Source organism: Coregonus clupeaformis, chromosome 11 (assembly GCF_020615455.1).
Source record: "Coregonus clupeaformis isolate EN_2021a chromosome 11, ASM2061545v1, whole genome shotgun sequence".
NCBI lineage: Eukaryota > Metazoa > Chordata > Actinopteri > Salmoniformes > Salmonidae > Coregonus > Coregonus clupeaformis.
In genome coordinates, this window is record NC_059202.1 from 49651317 (window position 1) to 49676553 (window position 25237).

The window sequence follows — 25237 nt, forward strand, 5'->3', positions numbered from 1 at the left end:
AATGCCAACATTCTTTACAAAGCACCAGCATGTAGTCTACCATTAAGGTCTGATACAGTCAAAACAAAACCTTTTTGTGCTCAATGTACTCTCTCATGGGATAATCAAACCATATAAATACAATCCTTGTAACAGAAAAAAAGAAGGGAAAATATCCATTCTATAACTCTATTTATATGATTCCAAACTCAGTGTAGTTATATGGTTATTGGACACTATTACAACGCTGGACACATATTATGGCAAAGCGATGGTCACAGGACAGTTATATACACCACTGTCACACATTGTTTATGTCATGTTATACAACGGCTGGGTCTAATCCTGAATGCTGATTGGTTAAAACCGCATTCCATCTGGTGTCTATTCCACAAGTTACCACCTGCTAAATCTATGACGTTAAAATGCCTATTTAGTCTGTTCCATCTGACTGCGAAATCCACTGTCTCATCAGCCCAGCCAAGCAATTTATACACTTGATCTCCACTATAAAAAGCATCTAGACATTATCTCACATTTCTTTTAGATTAACATTTAGTTTTCAACAGCGGAGATTTGAATAAACCCTGCTGTCTGTCTCTCCAATATTTGCAACATTGTTTTAATATTCAAATTCGATCTCCAGCTGTCGCATAGTAATGAATGTTCCGGACGAGACATACAGGCAGGCAGCTTTTATCAGCCAGTCGAAATCATGAATCAGCATCATTTTTATGGATATATACAAACTGCAGGTCTGATATGTTTTCAAGCTAATTTCTTGTTCCCACAGTTTATTAATACATTCAACTTTACATACACAGATATACATGTGCTAAAAATGCACGCATCACTCTGGCTGAGAAGTTTATCTTGTTTTGTCAGGAAACTCTTTCAGATAACAATGTCTACATGCAAACACTTGTAAACTGGTCTCCTATTAATTTAGATAATGTTATGAGTTGGAAATAAGCATGTTTTGGGGAGATAAAAATCAATGTTTCTCTGAACAAACAAGTTAAAGCGTTAATAGTAAGCTATATGTACTGGCTATACGTACTTATTAGATAGCAAAACCATATAAATTATTGCATATATTATATTAGCATGACATAAATTGCTCTTTTGTCTGATGATGTTTGATAAGAAAAATCGGAGTATGCCGGGGACCATGAGTAGAGATTTGAGTTGACTGTATCTCTGTAAGGGGATGGTGTAATTCATCTTGAAAAGAAAATAAAAAGCCACCGAAATGCAATTAAAACACATAAAGACAATTTCATAAACTCATACACTTATCCTTCACAACTATATTACCTGCTAAGATTATACTTACAGTATATATGGAATGCTATGTTGTAACAATTGTCCATAATGTCATACATCAAATGAAACACACACTTTGAAGCTGCTGTACCTTCATGAATGAACAAGAAAGGCCTGTATCACAATATTTTTTAAAACAGTTATCTGCAATCTTTGTGCAGTACCTATGCACTCACACCTCACCCAGTCAAGAGCAAGTCATGGCATTGTGAAAGATAAGTGTAACCGTTTACATATAAGGCATATTGAAAAAGTTGAAAGACCTCCTTTGACGCTCCTCCTTCAAAGATATTGTAGGTATTAAATAAGAGATATCCCAGATGTCTTCTTTGTTCAAATTTTGTATTGTGTCTTTTTCCACAAACAGAGCCTTATTCCTCGAGAGGGGAATATGGACTTTTGCCCTGCAGGGTGACACCAAAGATTGTGGAAACCAAAGTTGTCATAGATAGGCGTCAACTTCACAGAGTCTCCTTCACTGGACTGGACAGTGAAGACAAAGATGGCGCTACATTCAGAGGCCCATCAGGCAGAACAGAGCCACCAGGAGCAGGGAGGCCAAGCTGAGGGACTTGGCAGCCATGACGCCTCCACCTGGAGGGAGACAGACAGAGGCACAACGTTTCAATTACATTTTTGGTAACGTTCTAACCTATCAACCAAGTCAGGTATATTTGGTCTGTTCTGTTAGGGATTTTGTGTATGGTTTCATGATAGGAAAAGATTACAAACGCACATCCAATGTGTTTGAGCAGGTAGTGGATATCAAATCATATGTTTAGCAAATGGTAAAAAGAGTGCACACTGCAATCTATGCTCCTATGTGGTTAATTGGCGACAAAGTTTCGACCACTTTCTGTAGGTCTTCATCCTTCATGGTTTTATGATATCATACTGTGTACCACTCTGAGAGGCCCCTCTCCCTACCCCTGTGTAATATGGTGTGACATGTTCTCAATAAGCCAAAGATTGGATTTAGAATTTGTATGGCAAGACAGAGTCAGGTTTGAGTGCCACATCCAATTTGGAGATCGATGACATGTACTGTAAATTACTGGCTGACGGTTATGGCTGACTGACACAACATTTATTTTCATAGAGTTCTCTCTGTTCAATCCACACATGCAACATTCATGAGGGCTCATTTCCATATCAATGTCACTCCAGTAGAGAAGCCATTGGTGAACCGATCACAATTCCAAATGTATGGTTAGATGGGTGCATTGTGTAGCCTATAGCTCTTTCCTGGGCTATCCTGTCTGTCAAAATAGCAGGATTATTTCCGTTTTAAAGATGGCCACCGAAAGCCAGAGTCATTTGTCACAGTCAACCCATGGACAGAAGCTGTCACTGACGTTTTCATAGTATATATTATTATCATAGGAATAAGATGGGTGGAAAGGCTTTAGTATAAAGTCCATGACAAAAGCCTGGTGATGGCCCACTGACTTTATCCCCTGACTGACTGGCCGACTGACTGAATGACTGGCTGAGTGGATAGGGTGGGGGATGGAGGGGTGGATGGATGAAGGGGTGGAGGGGAAACCCCCTCCTGGGTAGCTGTTATCATGGAGGCCAGTCCCACCTGACAGCTTGATTTCACAGACTCCTGGGAATCTGAGCTCCAGGGGGATTATAATGCAGGGGGTTTGACAAATGGAGGGCCAGCAGCCTTGGATAAGATGGTGATATCTCCCCACCGCACCAAATATGGGATTCAACTTCTGATGGATTACAGTGCTTCACTCAAGTGTTATTATGTTGACGGTTGGATACTTCATCTATAGCACCTCCTCACAATCAGCCTCCATTTTGTGTCATATTCATTTCTGCCTGTAAAAGGGGCTTTATACATTTCTATTCATTTATTATGTTGATTTTTGATTGATGTGTTACCTGAGATGCGTATTTGGGCCACAGCCCCATCCCCTCCCTCGCTGTGAGCCCTGACCTCCACTACGTAGTCCCCGTCCTTGTGCATGGGCAGGTCTATGGACCGCTTCCCAGTGGTAAACAGCATCCCAGTGGATTTGCCAGCCTGCCTGTACAGGACCTGTATGGAGACCAACACACAGACAGAGAGAGAACATTAGATCAGTTCATATATGTACATACTAAGGAGCTGTGATTACACTGCAAAAAGTGAAATCTAAGCACGCCTAAATATCTTATATTGACTAATAATTCCCTTAATCATCTTATTAAGGTAAAATATATTGAAATAAGAAAATACAAGTTCAAGTTTCAAGTTTTATTAGTTGTATGTATGGGATACACATGGTATACACTGTCCAATGAAATGTTTACTTCCAGGTTCCTTCACGACAATGCAACAACAATAAGAAATACTAAAAGATAAGACTACTAACATAAAGTGAATGGCTCAGTAGAATAGAATAAACATTTTAGCATAAGTATAATACAGGAAGGCATAACTTATACTCCAATATTTAAATGTGTTTTGGGGAAGGGGGATTGGGGGACAAGTGTTTAATTGTGAAGTATTTAGCAATTGTGATGTGTGTAGCATGAATGTATGTGTGTGTGTGTGTGTGTGCGTGCGTGTGTGGATGAGTGTATATCTATGTGAGTGTGAGCATGAGTGCTAAGGCACAGAGAGTCAGTGCAGGTGGTTAGTCCAGTTCAAGGGTCCAGCTCTTTGATGGCTTGTAGATAGAGCCTGTTGGTCTCTGAGCCTGTTGGTATCAGACCTCATGCTCCGATACCGTCTGCTCGACAGTAAGGGAGGGAACAGCTCGTGGCTGGAGTGTGTGGGGTCCTTGATGATGCTGCGGGCCTGCCACACTGTTTCGAATAGATGTCCTGGATGGGTGGAAACACGGTCCCAGTGATGTACTGGGCCATCTTCACCACCCGCTGGAGGGCCTTTCGGTCGTGGATGGAGCAATTACCGTACCAGGCCATGATGCAACCGGTCAGGACACTCAATGGTGCAGCGGTAGTATTTGGAGAGGACCCGGGGTGGCATGCCAAATTTCAGCCTTAATTTGGCAGCTTTAGGAAGTAGAGACGCTGTTGCGCCCTCTTGACAAGAGTGGTGGTGTTGTTGGTCCATGTCAAGTCCTAAGTGATGTGGACACAGAGGAACTTAAAACGTCTCTCACGCTCTCTACTGCAGTCCCATTGATGTGGATTGGGGAATGTTCCCTCCTCTGCTTCCTGAAGTCAACAATCAACTCCTTTGTTTTGCTGACATTGAGGGAGAGATTGGGGTCCTGGCACCACAATTCCTCTTACCTCATCCCTATAGGCCGACTCTTCATTGTTTGTTACGAGGCCTACAACTGTGGCTTCGTCAGCAAACTTAATGATGAAGTTGGTGTCGTGCAAAGCCACGCAGTCGTGGGTGAACAGGGAGTACAGCAGAGGGCTGAGGACACAGCCCTGGGGGGTCCCTGTGTTAAGAGTCAGTGTGGAGGAGGTGTTGTTGCCAATCCATCCGCCTGTGGTCTGCACGTCAGGAAGTCCAGGATCCAGTTGCAGAGGGTCAAGCTTGGAGGGAACAATAGTGTTGAATGCTAAACTGTAGTCAATTAACAACATGCTCACATAGGTGTTCCTCTTGTCTAGATGTGTTACGGCCTGTGAATAGTGATGGAAATGGCATCTTCCATGGATCTGTTGGAGCGTTAGGTAAATTGGAGTGGGTCCAGTGTGCCTGGTGTGCTGGCCTTGATGTGGGTCATGACCAGCCTCTTGAAGCACTTCATGATGACCGGGGTGAGCGCGATCGGGCGATAGTCATTTGGGCATGTCACCTTGTTTTTCTTGGGCATTGGGATGATGGTGGTGTCCTTGAAGCAGGTGGGGACTACAGCCTGGAACAGGTTGAAGATGTCCGAGAAGACGCCCGCCAGCTGGTCAGAACACACTCTGAGGACACGGCCAGGGATGCCATATGGGCCGGCAGCTTTGAGAGTATTCACTCTTTTGAGAGTTTTCCTCATGTCAGCCTCGGAGAGCGAACGCACCTGGTCGTCCGGATCAGCGAGAGTCTTCCTGGATGGCTCAGTATTGTCTGCCTTGAAGCGAGCATAGAATGTGTTAAGATCATCTGGGAGGGAGGCTTCGGTTCCCTTACTTGTAATAAGCCTTTTTAGGTTAAAATAAGCAAAATGATCTGCCAATGATGTTAGATCATTTAGCTTGGTAAGAAAAAACCAGGAGAAAACCCCCCACTAACGTTAAGTGAATTATCACTCAATATCAGATATTTAGGTTTCTTAGATTTCACTTGAGTAAACTGTATGTTGTGTCCAGTAATGTGGACCTTCTAGCTTGGTTGAGTTTTGAAAGCTGTAGCTTTAAGAAATCTGTTACGTCTCATGTGCGTATGTGACAGATGCTAGAGAGAGACACATTAGTTATTGCTCATGTGTTGATCTGAAGGACAGACTTTTTGTTTTTTTACTGCACTACAAGCTTCCATGCATTTGTAAAACTGTACCCACCTTGTAGCCATCTATTGTTGACTCGTTGGCCAAGGGTTCAACGTGTTCCCAGGCGATATTCACTGATGTGCCTTTCAGCTTTTTACTGATTATTTTAGGAGGCCGGCTTGGGGCTGGCGAAAAACAGAAGATAAACATTTCTACAGTGTAAGGATCATGTGACAATCAAATAGAATCAGTGAAATCACACTTTTGCACCCCGGTACATAACTCAGAATATGCTGATGATTATTCATCTGAGGACCAGTCTCCCAGACACAGATTAAGCCTAGTCCTCCACTAAGACACTTTCAATAGAGAAACTCCACTGACAAATGTTTTTTTGTCTAAGAGTAGGCTTAATTTGTTTCCAGGAAACCAGCCCTGAGATCAAAATACGTACGGGCTTTCTTGGTGTAGATCTGGAAGTGTTGGCTGGGGGGTCCGTATCCAGCTGCATTGTAGGCCTTGACCTCTATGAGGTAGTGGGAGTCTGGCCTCATATTATCCAGCCTGGTCTGGTTCTCTCTGCTGGACACCACCACCCTCTGACTGGACGTCTCGCTGTCCTCCGCCTTCCTCCAGTACCGCACCTGGACAGGAGAAGGAAAGGGTCACAGAGACTCAATATACTGTATATACTATTCTAGGGCCTAAATAGTTCCTGGTAAAATAATATGGTAATAACTATTAGCTGACTGTACTGGTGCAAATACAATGGAGTTATCAGGGTTAGTCCATTGTTTGGAGGACTCTGGGTTGGTGCATAAAGGTCGCTTCTACTTCTATCTGATAAACAGTCATGTTACTCCTCATAGACACAGACACATAGTACTGACCTGGTAGCCTTCTACAGTGTGCTGGGTGACAGGAAGCCACCACACGATGGCCTCAGTGGCAGACAGCGCCCTGGCCTCCACACTAGAAGGGGCTTCAGATGGCACTGGTGGCACACACAGATATATAAGACAGAGAAAGTGAGAGAGAGAGAGCGAGAGAGAGAGAGAGACCCTGTAAAAGTATTTCCTCCATATACCCACCTACCGTAACTATAAATTTTCTATGAATATAGTCTTTATTTCACTTTACAACTTCATGTTGGTACCAAGTCTGACTTGTTCATGCAAACCTCCCTCAGTCTCGGTAAGGAGGCATCTGTTAACAGGCATTAATCATTACCTAGAACAAGCTCAGTAACAGAAATCTACCCACATTCTTTCTGCTCTCCAACAAACCCTTTCCTCTGAGTTACGACCCATGGTATTCGCTCCGAGAGAGCGCTGTCCTTTTGATGTTTAAATCTCACGCAGGGCGCCGCACCAAGAAACCTTCACACACACGTCATCAGGCTTAACTGAATGCTTCTCCCCTCTTTTACACTCCCAAAGAGCGTTACCACAGCAACTGAGCATCTCTCCGTAGTGGCTATCTTGATTGTCTGTCAGCTGAAGTTAATAAGGGGGCTACATAGATCACGATAATCCCACTCTGATGAGGGTGGGGAGTGGAGGGAGGGAGGGAGAGATGGAGGGAGGGTAGGAAGGATTCACATTCTAAGGGTACAATTCTTCACATTCATCTTTGGATTAGTTATTAAGTATATCCCACTCCATTAAAAAGTCACCGTGCTGATAAGTAATTGACACTGACAGATTGAAACAGTTGATATGTAGGTGTGGCGTTCTGAAGAGCCCCCTCTCTCTATGCTGCTGACAGAGTACAATAATCTGGGGTCAGTTTTTCAGTTTATCCACCTACGGTTGAGGTTGGGCTGAGGAGTAAGCTGATCCTAGATCTGTGCTTACCATCCTGTGCAGAGTAGATGACAGCCGTGAGACTATAGGGTCCTTCTCCTTTGCTGTTGAAGGCCTTGACTTTGACCTGGAACTCTGTGGAGGCGGGGATGGAGGAGTCTTTGTGGACGTAGTGTTTAGCCTCGGGGTCTGCCACAGTCACCTTCCTCCACTCGTCGTCATCCCGGGGCTTAAAGGCGATGATGTAGCCAAAGTTACGTCCATAGTAGTACTGTGGCTGCACTGGCTGGAGGTAGAGGGAATGGGAAATATTAAGAAGAACAGAAATATCCACAGCAAGAAAGACATCCTTGCAGACAGAGTTGTGCTGAGTGACAAGACAATGGCCAGATCCAAAATAAGTGGGTTATCATCACTCTAAAATGTGTTATATTATTCTAGTTACCATGACGACTGTGTCTCCGACAGAGTGTTTATTCCAAAGTTATGACGCTCTTATTATTAGACCAACGCCCTCTCCCCATGCCTCATCTCCTAGCTTGGCTCAGGCACCATCACACCATATGTTCTGCGTGGCGTACATGCATCAGATACCACTAACCTCTAAACACACACACACACACACAGTTAACCTTTTAAACACAAGCCTCATCACATCGACCAACTGCTGTAAGATTGATGCTGCCAGGCTTCTAGCAAGAAAAGGCAATTTGCCCAGGAGCGCTATAGGAATTTGTCAAAGGGGGAAGCACAGAAACGGAGGCTAGCTAATGCTTGATATCTATCACTGATAGTTTTGCTGGTGATTGTGTTGTGAGTCTAAACAAGTGAGAGATTAAAGACAGATACAAAAGCACTTCTGGATACCAGTCTTCATCCGTCAAACGGTTATGAATGTGCTGTTGTGAAATTATGTGTTTCCTTTCCTCTTCCTCTAGGAACATAGCTACCTTACTATCATAGCTGGTTTGCACTGCCTTGCAAAGACGCTTGTCTCAATTGGCTTGCTCCTGGCTGCTGTCAGATCAGATTTAGGTGCGAAGTTGAGTTTGTGGCCACAGTTCACCCTGGCAGAGATAGAAAAAGGTATTGGCTAGACCTACCGTCCAAGTGATGGCCAGCTCCCTGCTGGTCCCGCCACCGCCGCCGATGTCCGAGGGAGCCACCACGGGAACTAAAACGAGACAGCAAACGCCAAGCCCTGAGTTCACATTCACAGGCCAGTATTCACAAAGCACATCAGAGTAGGAGTCTGATCTAGGATCAGGTCCTGCCTGTCCATTTAATCATACTCATTATGGTCTAAAAGGTCAAACTAGATCCTAGATCAGCACTCCTACTCTGAGACACTTTGTGAATATGGGCCATTGTCCACACAGTACAATGCCAAACAACACATACTGTACCCTTCCATTGGCACTAATACTGATGCAGCATTGGCTTTGGAAATACCATATCAATGTCACTAATGCTGTCAAGTGCAACACCTTAATGTTCATATGGGACCAATGCCACACTGTGGGGGTAGAAAGGCTACAGCTCTTATCTCATTTGTCATGGTTTAGTGAGATGTGTTCTAGCTGATATTATTTTAGAAAGGTTACATTAGGCCTACTTTTTCCAATGTTAAACTTAAATTAGCTTATATGGCCGACTGGGGTTCAAAACCAGATCTCCAGTGTTAGTCTGCTGAGCTAAAGCCTAGGCCAGTGGTCACCAACCGGTCGATAGCGATCGACTAGTCGATCTCCAAGGCATTCGTAGTCGATCATCAAACATTTATGTAAAAAAATAATAACGATAAAGCCTTACATTCCTATTTTGTTTTCATTTAGAGCTGTTGGCGGTGGGTGCACTTGATTCAGGAGCCGGGAAGGCGCTAGGGCTGCTGTGCAGATAGAACTCTGCATACCCGGCAGGCCTAGAGAGCAAATCAAGTGCACCTATAGGTCTACCGCTGGCCAGTCAGATAGCTCAGAGCACCGTGTCTGCACAGTTTCCTTGAGCCATAGGCTGTAAAAAGAAGCCTAGAGCGCACAGCAAAGTTGATACTGTGAGATTACAAAACGTTTAAAACCATGACTAGAGAGAGACTCAATGAATACAGCAAAGAGTTGCTGTTTTTATGTGTAAATTCATGTTTAAGTTGTTATTCAGCACTGTCAACACTTTGTTCAACAGTTTGAAACAGTAAAATGTGCGTTCTCCCTACTTTCACTCACGCTACAACCTGTACTGCAGCAGTAATGAATGAGCATAGCAAAGTATTCTGATAAGCTTCCGTTGTTATTATTAGCGGTTTGTGTCTTTTTTAATATCAAGGAATATTTCACTTTCTCTGGTCATAGGAGTAACAACATGAATTGGTGCACGAGGCAGAAGTAATGCAGTGCGACTTGAGTTTCGCCATCAGCTGGAAGACTGTGTCCCCTTTTCTCAGCGGAGGGAGAGCGGAGGGACGGTGAGTCGGGTGAGAGGCAGCCTCACCGCTGCCCTCTCTCTACCTCCCTCCCCTCAGACTGGGGAAAGGGGATCCCTAGTCAGTTGTACAACTGAATGCATTCAAACGAAATGTGTCTTCCGCATTTAACCCAACCTCTCGGAATCAGAGAGGTGCGGGGGGCTGCCTTAATCGACGTCATCGGCGCCCGGGGAGCAGTTGTTGTTGGGGGTTAACTGCCTTGATCAAGGGCAGAACGGCAGATTTTTCCACCATGCCGGCTCTGGGATTTAAACCAGCAATCTTTCGGTTACTGGCCCAAAGCTCTTAACCTTTTACTGCAGTGGGATAAATCAGGGTCACACAGAGTGTTTCTTGGTAGTCTTAAAGAAGGTTCTGGACTTTAGAGCATGGTTTAGACACCTGTACCACGTCAGATATAGAGTTGAAATGGATTCAATTTGAGTTTACATCCCGATATTACACAGAAAACTGAAATATAAAACTGTTTACATAGAACCCCGGATTTTCAGCGTTTAAAAAAGTACAATGTTTATTAATTATGAAATTATGAAAAATATTAATAACATTCCACCCATGAGGCCACTCGGTCATTTGACTGCTGGAAAGGGCTATAGGCTACCTGCCTAGACTGACCATCAGATGCAGGCCATCAGTCCAGTAAAATACAATAAAGCAAATGATTATGCTCACTCAGCTGTGCCTCACAAGTAATACAAAAAAGTATACAGTGGGGGAAAAAAGTATTTAGTCAGCCACCAATTGTGCAAGTTCTCCCACTTAAAAAGATGAGAGAAGCCTGTAATTTTCATCATAGGTACACGTCAACTATGACAGACAAATTGAGGAAAAAAAATCCAGAAAATCACATTGTAGGATTTTTAATGAATTTATTTGCAAATTATGGTGGAAAATAAGTATTTGGTCACCTACAAACAGGCAAGATTTCTGGCTCTCACAGACCTATAACTTCTTCTTTAAGAGGCTCCTCTGTCCTCCACAACCGTTACCTGTATTAATGGCACCTGTTTGAACTTGTTATCAGTATAAAAGACACATGTCCACAACCTCAAACAGTCACACTCCAAACTCCACTATGGCCAAGACCAAAGAGCTGTCAAAGGACACCAGAAACAAAATTGTAGACCTGCACCAGGCTGGGAAGACTGAATCTGCAATAGGTAAGCAGCTTGGTTTGAAGAAATCAACTGTGGGAGCAATTATTAGGAAATGGAAGACATACAAGACCACTGATAATCTCCCTCGATCTGGGGCTCCACGCAAGATCTCACCCCGTGGGGTCAAAATGATCACAAGAACGGTGAGCAAAAATCCCAGAACCACACGGGGGGGACCTAGTGAATGACCTGCAGAGAGCTGGGACCAAAGTAACAAAGCCTACCATCAGTAACACACTACGCCGCTCGAGGACTCAAATCCTGCAGTGCGAGACGTGTCCCCCCTGCTTAAGCCAGTACATGTCCAGGCCCGTCTGAAGTTTGCTAGAGTGCATTTGGATGATCCAGAAGAGGATTGGGAGAATGTCATATGGTCAGATTCAGTTAGTGCTAAATACGGCTGCTAGAATCCTGACTAGAACCAAGAAATTTGATCATATTACTCCAGTGCTAGCTTCCCTACACTGGCTTCCTGTTAAGGCAAGGGCTGATTTCAAGGTTTTACTGTTAACCTATAAAGCGTTACATGGGCTTGCTCCTACCTATCTTTCCGAGTTGGTCCTGCCGTGCCCCACGTACGTCGCTACGGTCACAAGACGCAGGCCTCCTAATTGTCCCTAGAATTTCTAAGCAAACAGCGGGAGGCAGGGCTTTCTCCTATAGATCTCCATTTTTATGGAACAGTCTGCCTACCCATGTGAGAGACGCAGACTCGGTCTCAACCTTTAAGTCTTTGCTGAAGACTTATCTCTTCAGTAGGTCATATGATTGAGTGTAGTCTGGCCCAGGAGTGTGAAGGTGAACGGAAAGGCTGGAGCAACGAACAGCCCTTGCTGTCTCTGCCGGGCCGGTTCCCCTCTCCACTGGGGTTCTCTGCCTCTAACCCTGTTGCAGGGGCTGAGTCACTGGCTTGCTGGTGCTCTTTCATGCCGTCCCTGGGAGGGGTGCGTCACTTGAGTGGGTTGAGTTACTGACGTGATCTTCCTGTCTGGGTTGGCGCCCCCTTGGTTTGTGCTGTGGTGGAGACCTCTGTGGGCTATACTCGGCCTTGTCTCAGGATTGTAAGTTGGTGGTTGGGGATATCCCTCTAGTGGTGGGGGGCTGTGCTTTGGCGGAGTGGGTGGGGTTATATCCTTCCTGTTTGGCCCTGTCCGGGGTTTCTTCGGATGGGGCCACAGTGTTCTCGGACCACTCCTGTCTCAGCCTCCAGTATTTATGCTGCAGTAGTTTATGTGTCGGGGGGCTGGGGTTAGTTGGTTGGATTACTTCTCCTGTCTTATCCAGTGTCCTGTGTGAATTTAAGTATGCTCTCTCTAATTCTCTCGTTCTCTCTTTCTCTCTGAGAACCTGAGCCCTAGGACCATACGTCAGGACTACCGGGCATGATGACACCTTGCTGTCCCCAGTCCGCCTGGCCTTGCTGCTATTCCAGTTTCAACTGTTCTGCCTGCGGCTACCGAAACCCCTACCTGTCCCAGACCTGCTGTTTTCAACTCTTTAATGATCGGCTATGAAAAGCCAACTGAGAGACCTGACCCCTAGGACCCACGTCGGGACTACCGGCCGTGGTGACTCCCTTGCTGTCCCCAGTCCGCCTGGCCTTGCTGCTATTCCAGTTTCAACTGTTCTGCCTGCGGTTATGGAACCCCTACCTGTCCCAGACCTGCTGTTTTCAACTCTTAATGATCGGCTATGAAAAGCCAACTGAGATTTATTCCTGATTATTATTTGACCATGCTTGTCACTTATGAACATTTTTGAACATCTTGGCATGGTTCTGTTATAATCTCCACCCGGCACAGCCAGAAGAGGACTAGCCACCCTCATAGCCTGGTTCCTCTCTAGGTTTCTTCCCTAGGCTTTCGCCTTTCTAGGAGTTTTCCTAGCCACCGTGCTTCTACACCTGCATTACTAGCTGTTTGGGGTTTTAGGCTGGGTTTCTGTACAGCACTTCGAGATATTAGCTGATGTAAGAAGGGCTATATAAAATAAAATTGATTGATTGATTGATTGATGAAACCAAAATAGAACTTTTTGGTAAAAACCCAACTCATCGTGTTTGGAGGACAAAGAATGCTGAGTTGCATCCAAAGAACACCATACCTACTGTGAAGCATGGGGGTGGGAAAAATCATGCTTTGGGGCTGTTTTTTCTGCAAAGGGACCAGAGACGACTGATCCGGTGTAAAGGAAAGAATGAATGGGGCCATGTATCGTGAGATTTTGAGTGAAAACCTCCTTCCATCAGCAAGGGCATTGAAGATGAAACGTGGCTGGGTCTTTCAGCATGACAATGATCCCAAACACACCGCCCGGGCAACGAAGGAGTGGCTTCGTAAGAAGCATTTCAAGGTCCTGGAGTGGCCTAGCCAGTCTCCAGATCTCAATCCCATAGAAAATCTTTGGAGGGAGTTGAAAGTCCGTGTTGCCCAGCGACAGCCCCAAAACATCACTGCTCTAGAGGAGATCTGCATGGAGGAATGGGCCAAAATACCAGCAACAGTGTGTGAAAACCTTGTGAAGACTTACAGAAAACGTTTGACCTGTGTCATTGCCAACAAAGGGTATATAACAAAAGTATTGAGAAACTTTTGTTATTGACCAAATACTTATTTTCCACCATAATTTGCAAATAAATTCATTAAAAATCCTACAATGTGATTTTCTGGATTTTTTTTCCTCATTTTGTCTGTCATAGTTGACGTGTACCTATGATGAAAATTACAGGCCTCTCTCATCTTTTTAAGTGGGAGAACTTGCACAATTGGTGGCTGACTAAATACTTTTTTTCCCCACTGTATATGATCACACTGGTAATATATACTTTTTTGTATTACTTGTGAGGCACAGCTGAGTGAGCATAATACTTTGCTTTATTAAATGGTCTGAGAAGAACAACATTGGCAGGGCAATTCAAGCATAGCCAATATGCAGTGATAATGTATTGGGCCTATAGCTTACTGCACAAACCTCATTGCTACAGTACTGTTTTTAATAGGTTAATGTTGCATAGGTTGACGTTTTTTTATGTTAAAAAAAATCTGAATGGTAGATCTTGGCTTGCTTTTGGACTCAGAAAGTGATCTTGGCTCAGGAAAGGTTGGTGACCACTGGCCTAGACATTAGCTCTGGTAGCCAAGACAAGTTTTCAGATCTAAGTCAATGGAACCACCATGACGCGATGGTGGTTCCGCACCAGCTCCGTTCCACTCACCTGCCTCCAGCGTGGTGACTTTGGGAGAGGGGCCGCTGGGGTCTCCTGTCCCCAGGGTGTTGGTGGCTATCACCCTGAACTCATACTCTGTCCAGGGAAACAAGTCCACCACCGTGGCTGTCTCTGCATTTCCCTCCACATCCGGAGGGGCTACAAATCAAATCAAGCTTTATTTGTACAGCACATTTCAGGACATGGAATGCAACACAATGTGCTTCACAGGAAAAAAACTAATAAAAACAATGACATAAGAAGATAAAAAACAACAATAAAAACGGAACCACTAAAAAGCACCCTAAGACAGAGATCCATAGAAACACATAGTTTCGCCTCAAAGTATCAGATAAACAATCATAACTTAGTGTGTATAAATGCTGCCAGCACTTGGACGTCTTTTCATACAATTTGTTTTACTTCAGTGCTACCGCACCTAAATATTCATTTACAGAACATTGTAAGAGTGCCTGTGAGGACACATTCCATATGTTCAGAACATTTGTGGTTTCAGTCTCTGCAGGGTTTGCTCTTTAAGAGTTCCACCATGTATAGCTATGTATCTGGCGCTTCTAAAAACCTGTTTTTGCTTTGTCATTATGGGGTATTGTGTGTAGATTGATGAGGATTTGTAAAAAATGTAATCCTTTTTAGAAGAAGGCTGTAACGTAACAAAATGTGGAAAAAGTGAAGGGGTCTGAATACTTTCTGAATGCACTGCATGTACTGTATCTGGCGCTTAGCCAGTCAGAGTGGCACCACAGCAGTCTCCGCTTCAGTGTTACAGTTTATTTGACCAGTCTTTGGTGTCCCTTGGAGTTTACATTTTATTTATTTATTGGACCGATAGACAGTAGGAGAGAGACAGAAAAGGTTGGAGAGGAGACACTGGTATGGGTTCTGAAAGCAGCAGCACGAACTGCAAAACCAGACCTACACATTTAGGGTATTTATTTGACCAGTCTATAGTTTGATGAATAGTCTTTATTTAGTTGACTTACATGTGGTGGCGTCTCTCCAGTCCTCCTGAGAGAAGGAGTCCCGGCACTGGACAGTGTATTTAGAGATGGGGCTGTGATTGTCTGTACCTCGGCTCCAGGTCAGACGCACACTCTTATCCCTGATCTCCTCCACACGCACCCCACCTGGGGACCCAGGGGGACCTGGAGAGGAGGAGAGGGAGGGAGGGAGGAGCATGTGGTTGGGTGGAGAAACAGAGATAATCATTGGTCGTTATTAAAGAAAATACTGGGTCAGAACAAAGAACTTCATAGTATCATGCACATATACAACAACTGTGCATACCCTTTCTGTATAGTAAGGTATAATGTAGTCCCCTGTAGCTCAATTGGTAGAGCATGGCGCTTGCAACGCCAGGGTTGTGAGTTCGTTTCCCACGGGGGGCCAATATGAAAAATGTATGCACTCACTAACTGTAAGTCGCTCTGGATAAGAGCATCTGCTAAATGACTAAAATGTAAAATGTAAAATAATGTAAAACAAAACAAACATATGCCTTTCCCCTCCTGTTCATGGGTGTATAGACCTGGCAAGTTTCCTTTGCCTGTTAAGTTTACATTGTACTTATACTGCAACACCTATTCTGAATAATCTGTTTGATTCACATCGCACATCCAAACAGGTGTTTCCACTGACATCAGTCTTAGACTAGAGGATTAAGACCTAGCTTAGGGCCATTGACATACATTAACTGAGCCTATGGACCGAGGGCCTAGAGCTTTTTAATCCACAGTTTTTCTAGTTCTGCCCTTCCTGGAGGAAAGAGAGAAGAAGAAACACTATAATAGAAAACCCAGACTGTTGGCGTGAGTCTCTCTCTCTCTCTCTCTCTCCCTCCCTCCCTCCCTCCCTCAGCCTCAGACAGCCCCAGAAATCAAGCAGGACTTTCATGTCTGTCACAGAATCCACCCAGAGAACTAAGGCGATTAGACTGTAGACTGCCAGAGAGAGAGGGAGAGATGTGTGTGTGTGTGTACAAGTGTGTGTCCATGCATGCATGTGTGTGTGTGTGCTAAGCTTCTGTCTCCACTCTGAAGAAGCCCTGAGTTGTTTCACAGGAACGTATTAGTAACATCTTTTCCACAAATAAGTAATTTTCAGGCTTGTTGTATTGTTGTGTGGAAGCGGACTGGTGAATAGAGCAAGCTCTGAATCCATGTCCCACTGCAGGCCAGGGTCTGTGCAGTATGATAAGCTTCAGAGCTAGGCTAGTTTTTTTTATGAATGTCATACGGGGGGAAATGTCTATTTGAACAGTCAAATAGAAAATTCAAAGGCGCTGTGTTTTTATCCCATTGAACGACAACAATTATACATTGTTGTGATACGCATATGTATTCAGATACTGCACATGTAACAGCTCTTCTTATTATCATAGAACTATCATAATAAGATTGTAATAATAAGATACAGCTGCTGTGCGATATTTCCCTGGTAAAATCCTTCAATAGATCTACTTCCTCATTGTCAAAATTGATAAACGGTCATCTTTCATCTCCTTCCTCTTGGCACTCCATTGGTCATGCCTGCAGGCCAGGGTCTCTGCCTTGTTATTATTTGACTGCATTCTGGGATCATCGTCATAGCCTGAGCCCATTCACTTTCCCATCTGTCAGCGCCTGCTCTAAAGCATCACCACCAGGGAACAATGGAGATCATCAGACACCGGATCACTCCTCTGCTAGAGTTCTTAGTCCGTTCTAAAGAGCCCCTTTGTCCACTGAAAGAAAGGTTGTTTTAGGGCATACAGCATAGCAGAAGTCATGCCTTGGAAATATTTTAGGAGTTTGGTTCATACATGTTTAGCTTTCGAGGATATAGAATAACAAGCAGCAATGACTAAGTTGATTGAAATCAAGTGAGGAGATACAGTTCTTTGGCTACCAAAGCCCCAAACACTGGAGCATTCATTCTCACGCTCTTTGAGGAGATGACATAAAAGGCCTGACCTTTCCTGGAGACCTTTTCCGGATAGATAGGTTTTATTTACACAAATACATAAATACATTACATTTACATTTTAGCAGACGCTCTTATCCAGAGCGACTTACAGTTAGTGAGTGCATAAATTTTTCATACGTGTCACATTGTTGCACTCCAGCAGTTTACCATAAAGAAAACGGAATTGCAGTGCAGCTTACATACAGTTGAAGTCGGAAGTTTACATAGACCTTCGCCAAATACATTTAAACTCAGTTTTTTAGGTCAGTTAGGATCACCACTTTATTTTAAGAATGTGAAATGTCAGAATAATAGTAGAGAGAATTATTTATTTCAGCTTTAATTTCTTTCATCACATTCCCAGTGGGTCAGAAGTTTACATACACTCAATTAGTATTTGGTAGCATTGCCTTTAAATTGTTTAACTTGGGTCAAACGTTTCGGGTAGCCATCCACAAGCTTCCCACGATAAGTTGGGTGAATTTTGGCCCATTCCTCCTGACAGAGCTGGTGTAACTGAGTCAGGTTTGTAGGCCTCCTTGCTCGCACACGCTTTTTCAGTTTGATTGAGGTCAGGGCTTTGTGATGGCCACTCCAATACCTTAACTTTGTTGTCCTTAAGCCATTTTGCCACAACTTTGGAAGTATGCTTGGGGTCATTGTCCATTTGGAAGACCCATTTGCGACCAAGCTTTAACTTCCTGACTGATGTCTTGAGATGTTGCTTCAATATATCCACATCATTTTCCTTCCTCATGATGCCATCTATTTGGTGAAGTGCACCAGTCCCTCCTGCAACAAAGCACCCCCACTGCATGATGCTGCCACCCCCGTGCTTCACGTTTCAGATGGTGTTCTTCGGCTTGCAAGCCATCCCCTTTTTCCTCCAAACATAATGATGGTCATTATGGCCAAACAGTTCTATTTTTGTTTCATCAGACCAGAGGACATTTCTCCAAAAAGTGCGATCTTTGTCCCCATGTGCAGTTGCAAACCGTAGTCTGGCTTTTTTAAGGTGGTTTTGGAGCAGTGGCTTCTTCCTTGCTGAGCGGCCTTTCAGGTTATGTCGATATAGGACTCGTTTTACTGTGGATATAGATACTGTTGTACCTGTTTCCTCCAGCATCTTCACAAGGTCCTTTGCTGTTGTTCTGGGATTGATTTGCACTTTTCGCACCAAAGTACGTTCATCTCTAGGAGACAGAACGCGTCTCCTTCCTGAGCGGTATGATGGCTGCGTGGTCCCATGGTGTTTATACTTGCGTACTATTGTTTGTACAGATGAATGTGGTACCTTCAGGCATTTGGAAATTGCTCCCAAGGATGAACCAGACTTGTGGAGGTCTACAATTATGTTTCTGAGGTCTTGGTTGATTTCTTTTGATTTTCCCATGATGTCAAGCAAAGAGGCACTGAGTTTGAAGGTAGGCCTTGAAATACATCCACAGGTACACCTCCAATTGACTCAAATTATGTCAATTAGCCTATCAGAAGCTTCTAAAGCCATGACATCATTTTCTGGCATTTTCTGCACTTAGTGTATGTAAACTTCTGACCCACTTGAATTGTGATACAGTGAATTATAAGTGAAATAATCTGTCTGTAAACAATTGTTGGAAAAAATACTTGTGTCATGCCCAAAGTAGATGTCCTAACCGACTTGCCAAAACTATAGTTTGTTAACAAGAAATTTGTGGAGTGGTTGAAAAACGAGTTTTAATGACTCCAACCTAAGTGTATGTAAACTTCCGACTTCAACTGTAAGAAACTAAGAGCATAAACATGATTAAAAGGAGAAACACATTAATAAAAATTAATTATTTACCCCATCTAGTGTCAGTTTAAAAGCCTAATTAATTATGATATTGGGCTTTTTCTGTAGTGTTCAGGGTTGCATCTGATCTCCCGTAGTTGCCCGTCCTGCCTTGTTCTTACTCCGGGTCGCTGATCCCTCGTAGGTGGCAGCCAGCTGGAGAATTTGTTTGAACTTCGCAGCTTGAGAGCAAATTTCAGGCACAGCTCCACATGTCTCTGCTGCAATGGTTTCATCTGTAGGGTTTGGCAGGCTGCTGAGTATGTTGTGTAGCCAGAACCTAGAATGATCTTGACGGCCCGCCTCTGGACTCTCTCTAAGGCCTGGTTCTGTTTCTCAGTGAGGTTGAAATGCCACACGGCAACAGCATACTCCACCACAGGACGTATATTTTCAGGTCTTGGACTGCCAAACCTCCTCAGACCTTTTAGGATGAACATTCTCTGATTGGCTTTTTTGGACGATGCGTTGACCTGCATGTCTCATTGAAGATACAGTGAGGGAAAAAAATATTTGATCCCCTGCTGATTTTGTACGTTTGCCCACTGACAAAGAAATGATTAGTCTATAATTTGAATGGTAGGTTTATTTGAACAGTGAGACAGAATAACAACAAAAAATCCAGAAAAACGCATGTCAAAAATGTTATAAATTGATTTGCATTTTAATGAGGGAAATAAGTATTTGACCCCCTCTCAATCAGAAAGATTTCTGGCTCCCAGGTGTCTTTTATACAGGTAACGAGCTGAGATTAGAGCACACTCTTAAAGGGAGTGCTCCTAATCTCAGCTTGTTACCTGTATAAAAGACACCTTTCCACAGAAGCAATCAATCAATCATATTCCAAACTCTCCACCATGGCCAAGACCAAAGAGCTCTCCAAGGATGTCAGGGACAAGATTGTAGACCTGCACAAGGCTGGAATGGGCTACAAGACCATCGCCAAGCAGCTTGGTGAGAAGGTGACAACAGTTGGTGCGATTATTCGCAAATGGAAGAAACACAAAATAACTGTCAATCTCCCCTCAGCCTGGGGCTCCATGCAAGATCTCACCTCGTGGAGTTGCAATGATCATGAGAACGGTGAGGAATCAGCCCAGAACTACACGGGAGGATCTTGTCAATGATCTCAAGGCAGCTGGGACCATAGTCACCAAGAAAACAATTGGTAACACACTACGCCGTGAAGGACTGAAATCCTGCAGCGCCCGCAAGGTCCCCCTGCTCAAGAAAGCACATATACATGCCCGTCTGAAGTTTGCCAATGAACATCTGAATGATTCAGAGAACTGGGTGAAAGTGTTGTGGTCAGATGAGACCAAAAAATCCCTCCTGAGATGTGTGCAAACTTGGTGGCCAACTACAAGAAACGTCTGACCTCTGTGATTGCCACCAAGGGTTTTGCCACCAAGTACTAAGTCATGTTTTGCAGATGGGTCAAATACTTATTTGCCTCATTAAAATGCAAATCAATTCATAACATTTTTTACATGCGTTTTTCTGGATTTTTTTGTTGTTACTCTGTCTCTCACTGTTCAAATAAACCTACCATAAAAATTATAGACTGATAATTTCTTTGTCAGTGGGCAAACTTACAAAATCAGCAGGGGATCAAATACTTTTTTCCTTCACTGTATGCCTGTACACACAAGCCTAGGAGCTTGGTGGCTGGAACACTCTCCAGCCTAATGCCGTCTATACTGAGATGCAGCGGGGTAGCACAGATAACTAAAGTAGTGTGTTTAAAAATGCCATGGTGTGAGGCTCTGTGACATGTGCCTCTTCTCCAGTGGTTGGCCAGGCTCCAGGACAAAAGGCATTTCCTCCTACAGTGTTTTTTCCACTGCTCTGACAGAGCCACAGAGTTGACAAATCAGCCCATAAAACAACTCTGGCTAGATTTACAACCCCTCACACACACACACACACACACACACACACACACACACACACACACACACACACACACACACACACACACACACACACACACACACACACACACACTCTTCATAAAAATATTTGTGCCAAATAAAGTAGGAAAGATTTTGCAGACTAATTTATGACACCCCCTCTGTGTTAAGAGTTTAGTTTATAGGGGCTATTTAAGCCAGCTACTGTAACTTGTCTTTTGATTTGTCATTTACTTTGTTTTCAGAGGGCAGCTCCTCTTACCTTATAGAAATGAGATCTGTTTAATGAACTAATATACAGAGCAGATATGGAGACAAATTACAGGTTCGACAGAGAGTGAGAAAATGTTGCATCAATCATCTCCCACTCTCTGTCTAGCAATCCACTCACTTACCTCCCACCTTCTCAACTCTAGTGCTGTGTGTGTGTGTGTGTGTGTGTGTGTGTGTGTGTGTGTGTGTGTGTGTGTGTGTGTGTGTGTGTGTGTGTGTGTGTGTGTGCGTGTGTGACGTACCTCTGACGACCAGATCGGCGGATGCGGTGACGTTGTCCACAGGGGTCTGGGCGGTGCAGGTGTAACGTCCAGAGTGCTTCAGCTGGGTGTTCTTAATGAGCAGCTCTCCACTGGAAGCGCCATTCTGAACAGGGACAACAGGACACATCCAGAGATGAGGTATAATACCAGTAATAGTGTACCATTATGATAATAGTGTCCTATTTCATTCTGTGCAGACACACAACCTCTCAGCTATAGTCATTTCAGTTAGAACAGACACTTAGCTACACTTACAACACTATTTATGTATCACAATACAGGTATATTATTCTGGGTTCTATTTATGTATCACAATACAGGTATATTATTCTGGGTTCTATTTATGTATCACAATACAGGTATATTATTCTGGGTTCTATTGATGTATCGCAATCCAGGTATATTATTCTGGGTTCTATTTACGTATCACAATACAGGTATATTATTCTGGGTTCTATTTATGTATCACAATACAGGTATATTATTCTGGGTTCTATTGATGTATCACAATATAGGTATATTATTCTGGGTTCTATTGATGTATCACAATACAGGTATATTATTCTGGGTTCTATTTATGTATCACAATACAGATATATTATTCTGGGTTATATTTATGTATCACAATACAGGTATATTATTCTGGGTTGTATTTATGTATCACAATACAGGTATATTATTCTGGGTTCTATTTGTCCATGTGGGCCATCTTTTGAAAATATTATGGCTGTTGTAAAATGTCTCATGACCTCCAGCTAGACAAAATGTCCCACTTCCCATCTTCCAATTAGCCGTTAACATAGTGTATATTGTAACAAGGCTACAACTTTCCAAGTCCTGAGGGATATAGTCCCGCTTGCCAGACTCACGTCACTACATAGGCTGTGGGAAGAGACTAGCAGGGATACAGAGATCTGAACATCCAATCAGGAGAACAACAGGGAGCTGTACCAGAGGGCTATCACCCTTCTGCCTTGTTTGCCGAATATAACATGGTGCTTCTTTAGTATTCTCAATGGGAATATTTCATAGACAGAATATTTAACCACAGAAGCCTGCAGAATATCTACAGTAGCCATTCACGTTATTTTATGTGAACTGCACTCTCACAACATGAAGCATACCAAGGTCAAAGAAGCACTATTTATCTCATTTACCCTTTATTTAACCAGGTGAGTCAGTTAGGAACAAATGCTTATTTACAATGACAGCCATATTTTCTGTTTAAGAAATCCTCCTATTGAGAATATCAAGGCAGCATTATATTAACTTACTTACTATAATATGAATCATAATATTCTGATGCTACATAAATAAAATCAACTGGAGCACGCTGTAATTTTATGAGAGGGAAAATAAGCCTTGTACACAACTATGGAGATACTCCAGCCTGTGGAGTGACAGATGAGGAACGCTAGCTGCTGCTTGCTGCTAAGGCTGCACGGGCAGAGAGTGGGTCACAACATTGATAATGTATGAGAGTGGAAAGGAAACTGCAGTTAAACTGATACAAGGCACCAGTATTTAGCAGTCCATGGGTCTTTTAGTAACTGATGCTAAAAGGATATTACAGTAGAGAGGTACAGTGGTATTACAGTGTTACAGAGATATTAGTTATACCAGAGTATTACAGAGCTACACCAGAGTAATACTAACTTAATATTTCGGCCATACCCGGGATTTGAACTGTCAACCCTATGTTTTCTGGCCTGCCTTCTAATCTCTTACTGGGTTGCGTTCATAGTGGGATCCCTCCCGGTCGAAGTCGATGGCGTGGGTGTCCAGGGTCCAGACAAATGTGATGTCCAGCGTGGCGTCATGTGACGCGGCACACTGCATGTGGGCGCTCTCCCCCACCATCACGTCTGCGTTGGACGGAGCCAAGGTGATCTTAGTGGCCTCTGGAGAGAAGAAAAGGAAGGGGTAAATGGTCAACTTTGCAGGACTGTGCTGGGCTTTGCTGACTACAATGTGCTGACTACAATGTGGAAAGATCAGCAATGGATGTACTCTACAGTACAATTCTCTGCCTAAATCCACTTTAGTTTAATATTCAAGCCTTAGCGAAACATGTGCAATTTGTCAGACACTGTAAAATTGTACTGATGTGAACTGAGTGGAGTTAAGTGGTAGTGAGCATCTCTGACCAGTAGAGGACAGTGAAGGGTAAGATATTGATCACAGTAAGTGCTCTACAGGTCTATGTCTAACATTACATTTTACATTTTAGTCATTTAGTGACTTACAGTTAGTGAGTGCATACATAATTTTTCATACTGCCCCCCCCCCCGTGGGAATCGAACCCACAACCGTGGCGTTGCAAACGCCATGCTCTACCAACATCCCCTGCCGGCCATTCCCTCCCCTACCCTGGACAACGCTGGGCCAATTGTGCGCCGCCCCATGGGTCTCCCGGTCGCGGCCGGCTACGACAGAGCCTGGATTCGAACCAGGATCTCTAGTGGCACAGTTAGCACTGCGATGCAGTGCCTTAGACCACGGCGCCACTCGGGAGGCTGACCAAAGCAGTGCATGCGCGTTCGTCGCATGTTGATTTTGTCCATCCACATCATATGTGATCAGGACATGCAGGTTGAAATATCAAAACAAACTCTGAACCGACTACATTAATTTGGGGACAGGTCGAAACACATGAAACCTTCATTTAGCTAGCTGGCTTGCTGTTGCTAGCTAATTTGTCCTGGGATATAAACATTTTGTTGTTATTTTACCTGAAATGCACAAGGTCCTTTTTTTCTGTATTGTTGTAGAATTTTGTTCCATTTTGAGTCACACAAAATCGTGTGTTTTCTACTCCAACAATTCATCCACAGATAAAAGGGGAAACCGAGTTCGTGTCTAGTAATCTCTCCTCTTTAAGACTTCTTCATCTACTGTGAACTTTATATGGCGGTTGGCAACCAACTTTAAGGTGCATCACCACCACCAACTGGACTGGAGTGTGGACCTCAGTTCATCTTTCAATCACCCACGTGGGTAAATGCTCCTAAAAACCAATGAGGAGATGGGAGAGGCGGGACTTGCAACGCGTCACGCGTCAAAAATAGAACCAAGTTCTATTTTAGTGCCTGGCTACGCTGACGCTCGTTGACGCGCGCGAGCAGTTCGGATGAAATTATTGAATAACATGAATGTGTAAATTGCGTCCAATCAAAAACGCATATTTTGACCAATGGCAAAGATAATTGCATAGATACTCATCTAAGAAAACCAATGGTCCAAACCTCATGTCTCTATCGTAATCCATTAAACAGTTATTGGAGTTTTTACCCTTGTAGGATGGCCAGAATTAGGGAAACTAAATCAATGGAGACCAGAGAAAAGAAGTAGTCAGAAATCTGGAAAATAGTAATGGGTCTACTAGGCTGGATGCTGTTCGAGAATTAAGGCAAACTGACTGGCTCACCGTTGAACTCGTCATCTTTTTTCTTGAATCCGGAGGACATAAAACAATATAGAGAGGTAAGATAGATATCAATTTTGAGACATGTAGTATTTTCATATTTTAGTATATGCTTTTCACATTAATGCGACATTTGTTATTTTTCAAAGATCTCTCTGAAAAACAAGCGTATCTTCAACGGAGCACTGAGTGTACTGTAAGCTTTTTATTTTCAAAGCCTTTCACATTGAATT

The 25237-nt window shown here is 43.6% G+C and overlaps 1 protein-coding gene across 1 annotated transcript in view; it reads right to left on the reverse strand.

The window, feature by feature from the left end:
- Positions 1 to 554: 554 nt before the first annotated feature.
- Positions 555 to 25237, reverse strand: part of LOC121577053 (contactin-1a) — a 111241-nt gene continuing 86558 nt past the window's right edge. Inside the window, exons 15-25 of the mRNA XM_041890768.2 lie at positions 23309 to 23481; positions 21560 to 21683; positions 15359 to 15520; positions 14364 to 14513; positions 8614 to 8684; positions 7562 to 7796; positions 6596 to 6699; positions 6160 to 6349; positions 5778 to 5890; positions 3202 to 3358; positions 555 to 1899 (exon numbers count right to left, since the gene is read on the reverse strand). Coding sequence (XP_041746702.2) covers positions 1820 to 1899; positions 3202 to 3358; positions 5778 to 5890; positions 6160 to 6349; positions 6596 to 6699; positions 7562 to 7796; positions 8614 to 8684; positions 14364 to 14513; positions 15359 to 15520; positions 21560 to 21683; positions 23309 to 23481 — 1559 coding nt within the window. The 3' untranslated portion in view covers positions 555 to 1819. The remainder of the gene's footprint in view (positions 1900 to 3201; positions 3359 to 5777; positions 5891 to 6159; positions 6350 to 6595; positions 6700 to 7561; positions 7797 to 8613; positions 8685 to 14363; positions 14514 to 15358; positions 15521 to 21559; positions 21684 to 23308; positions 23482 to 25237) is intronic.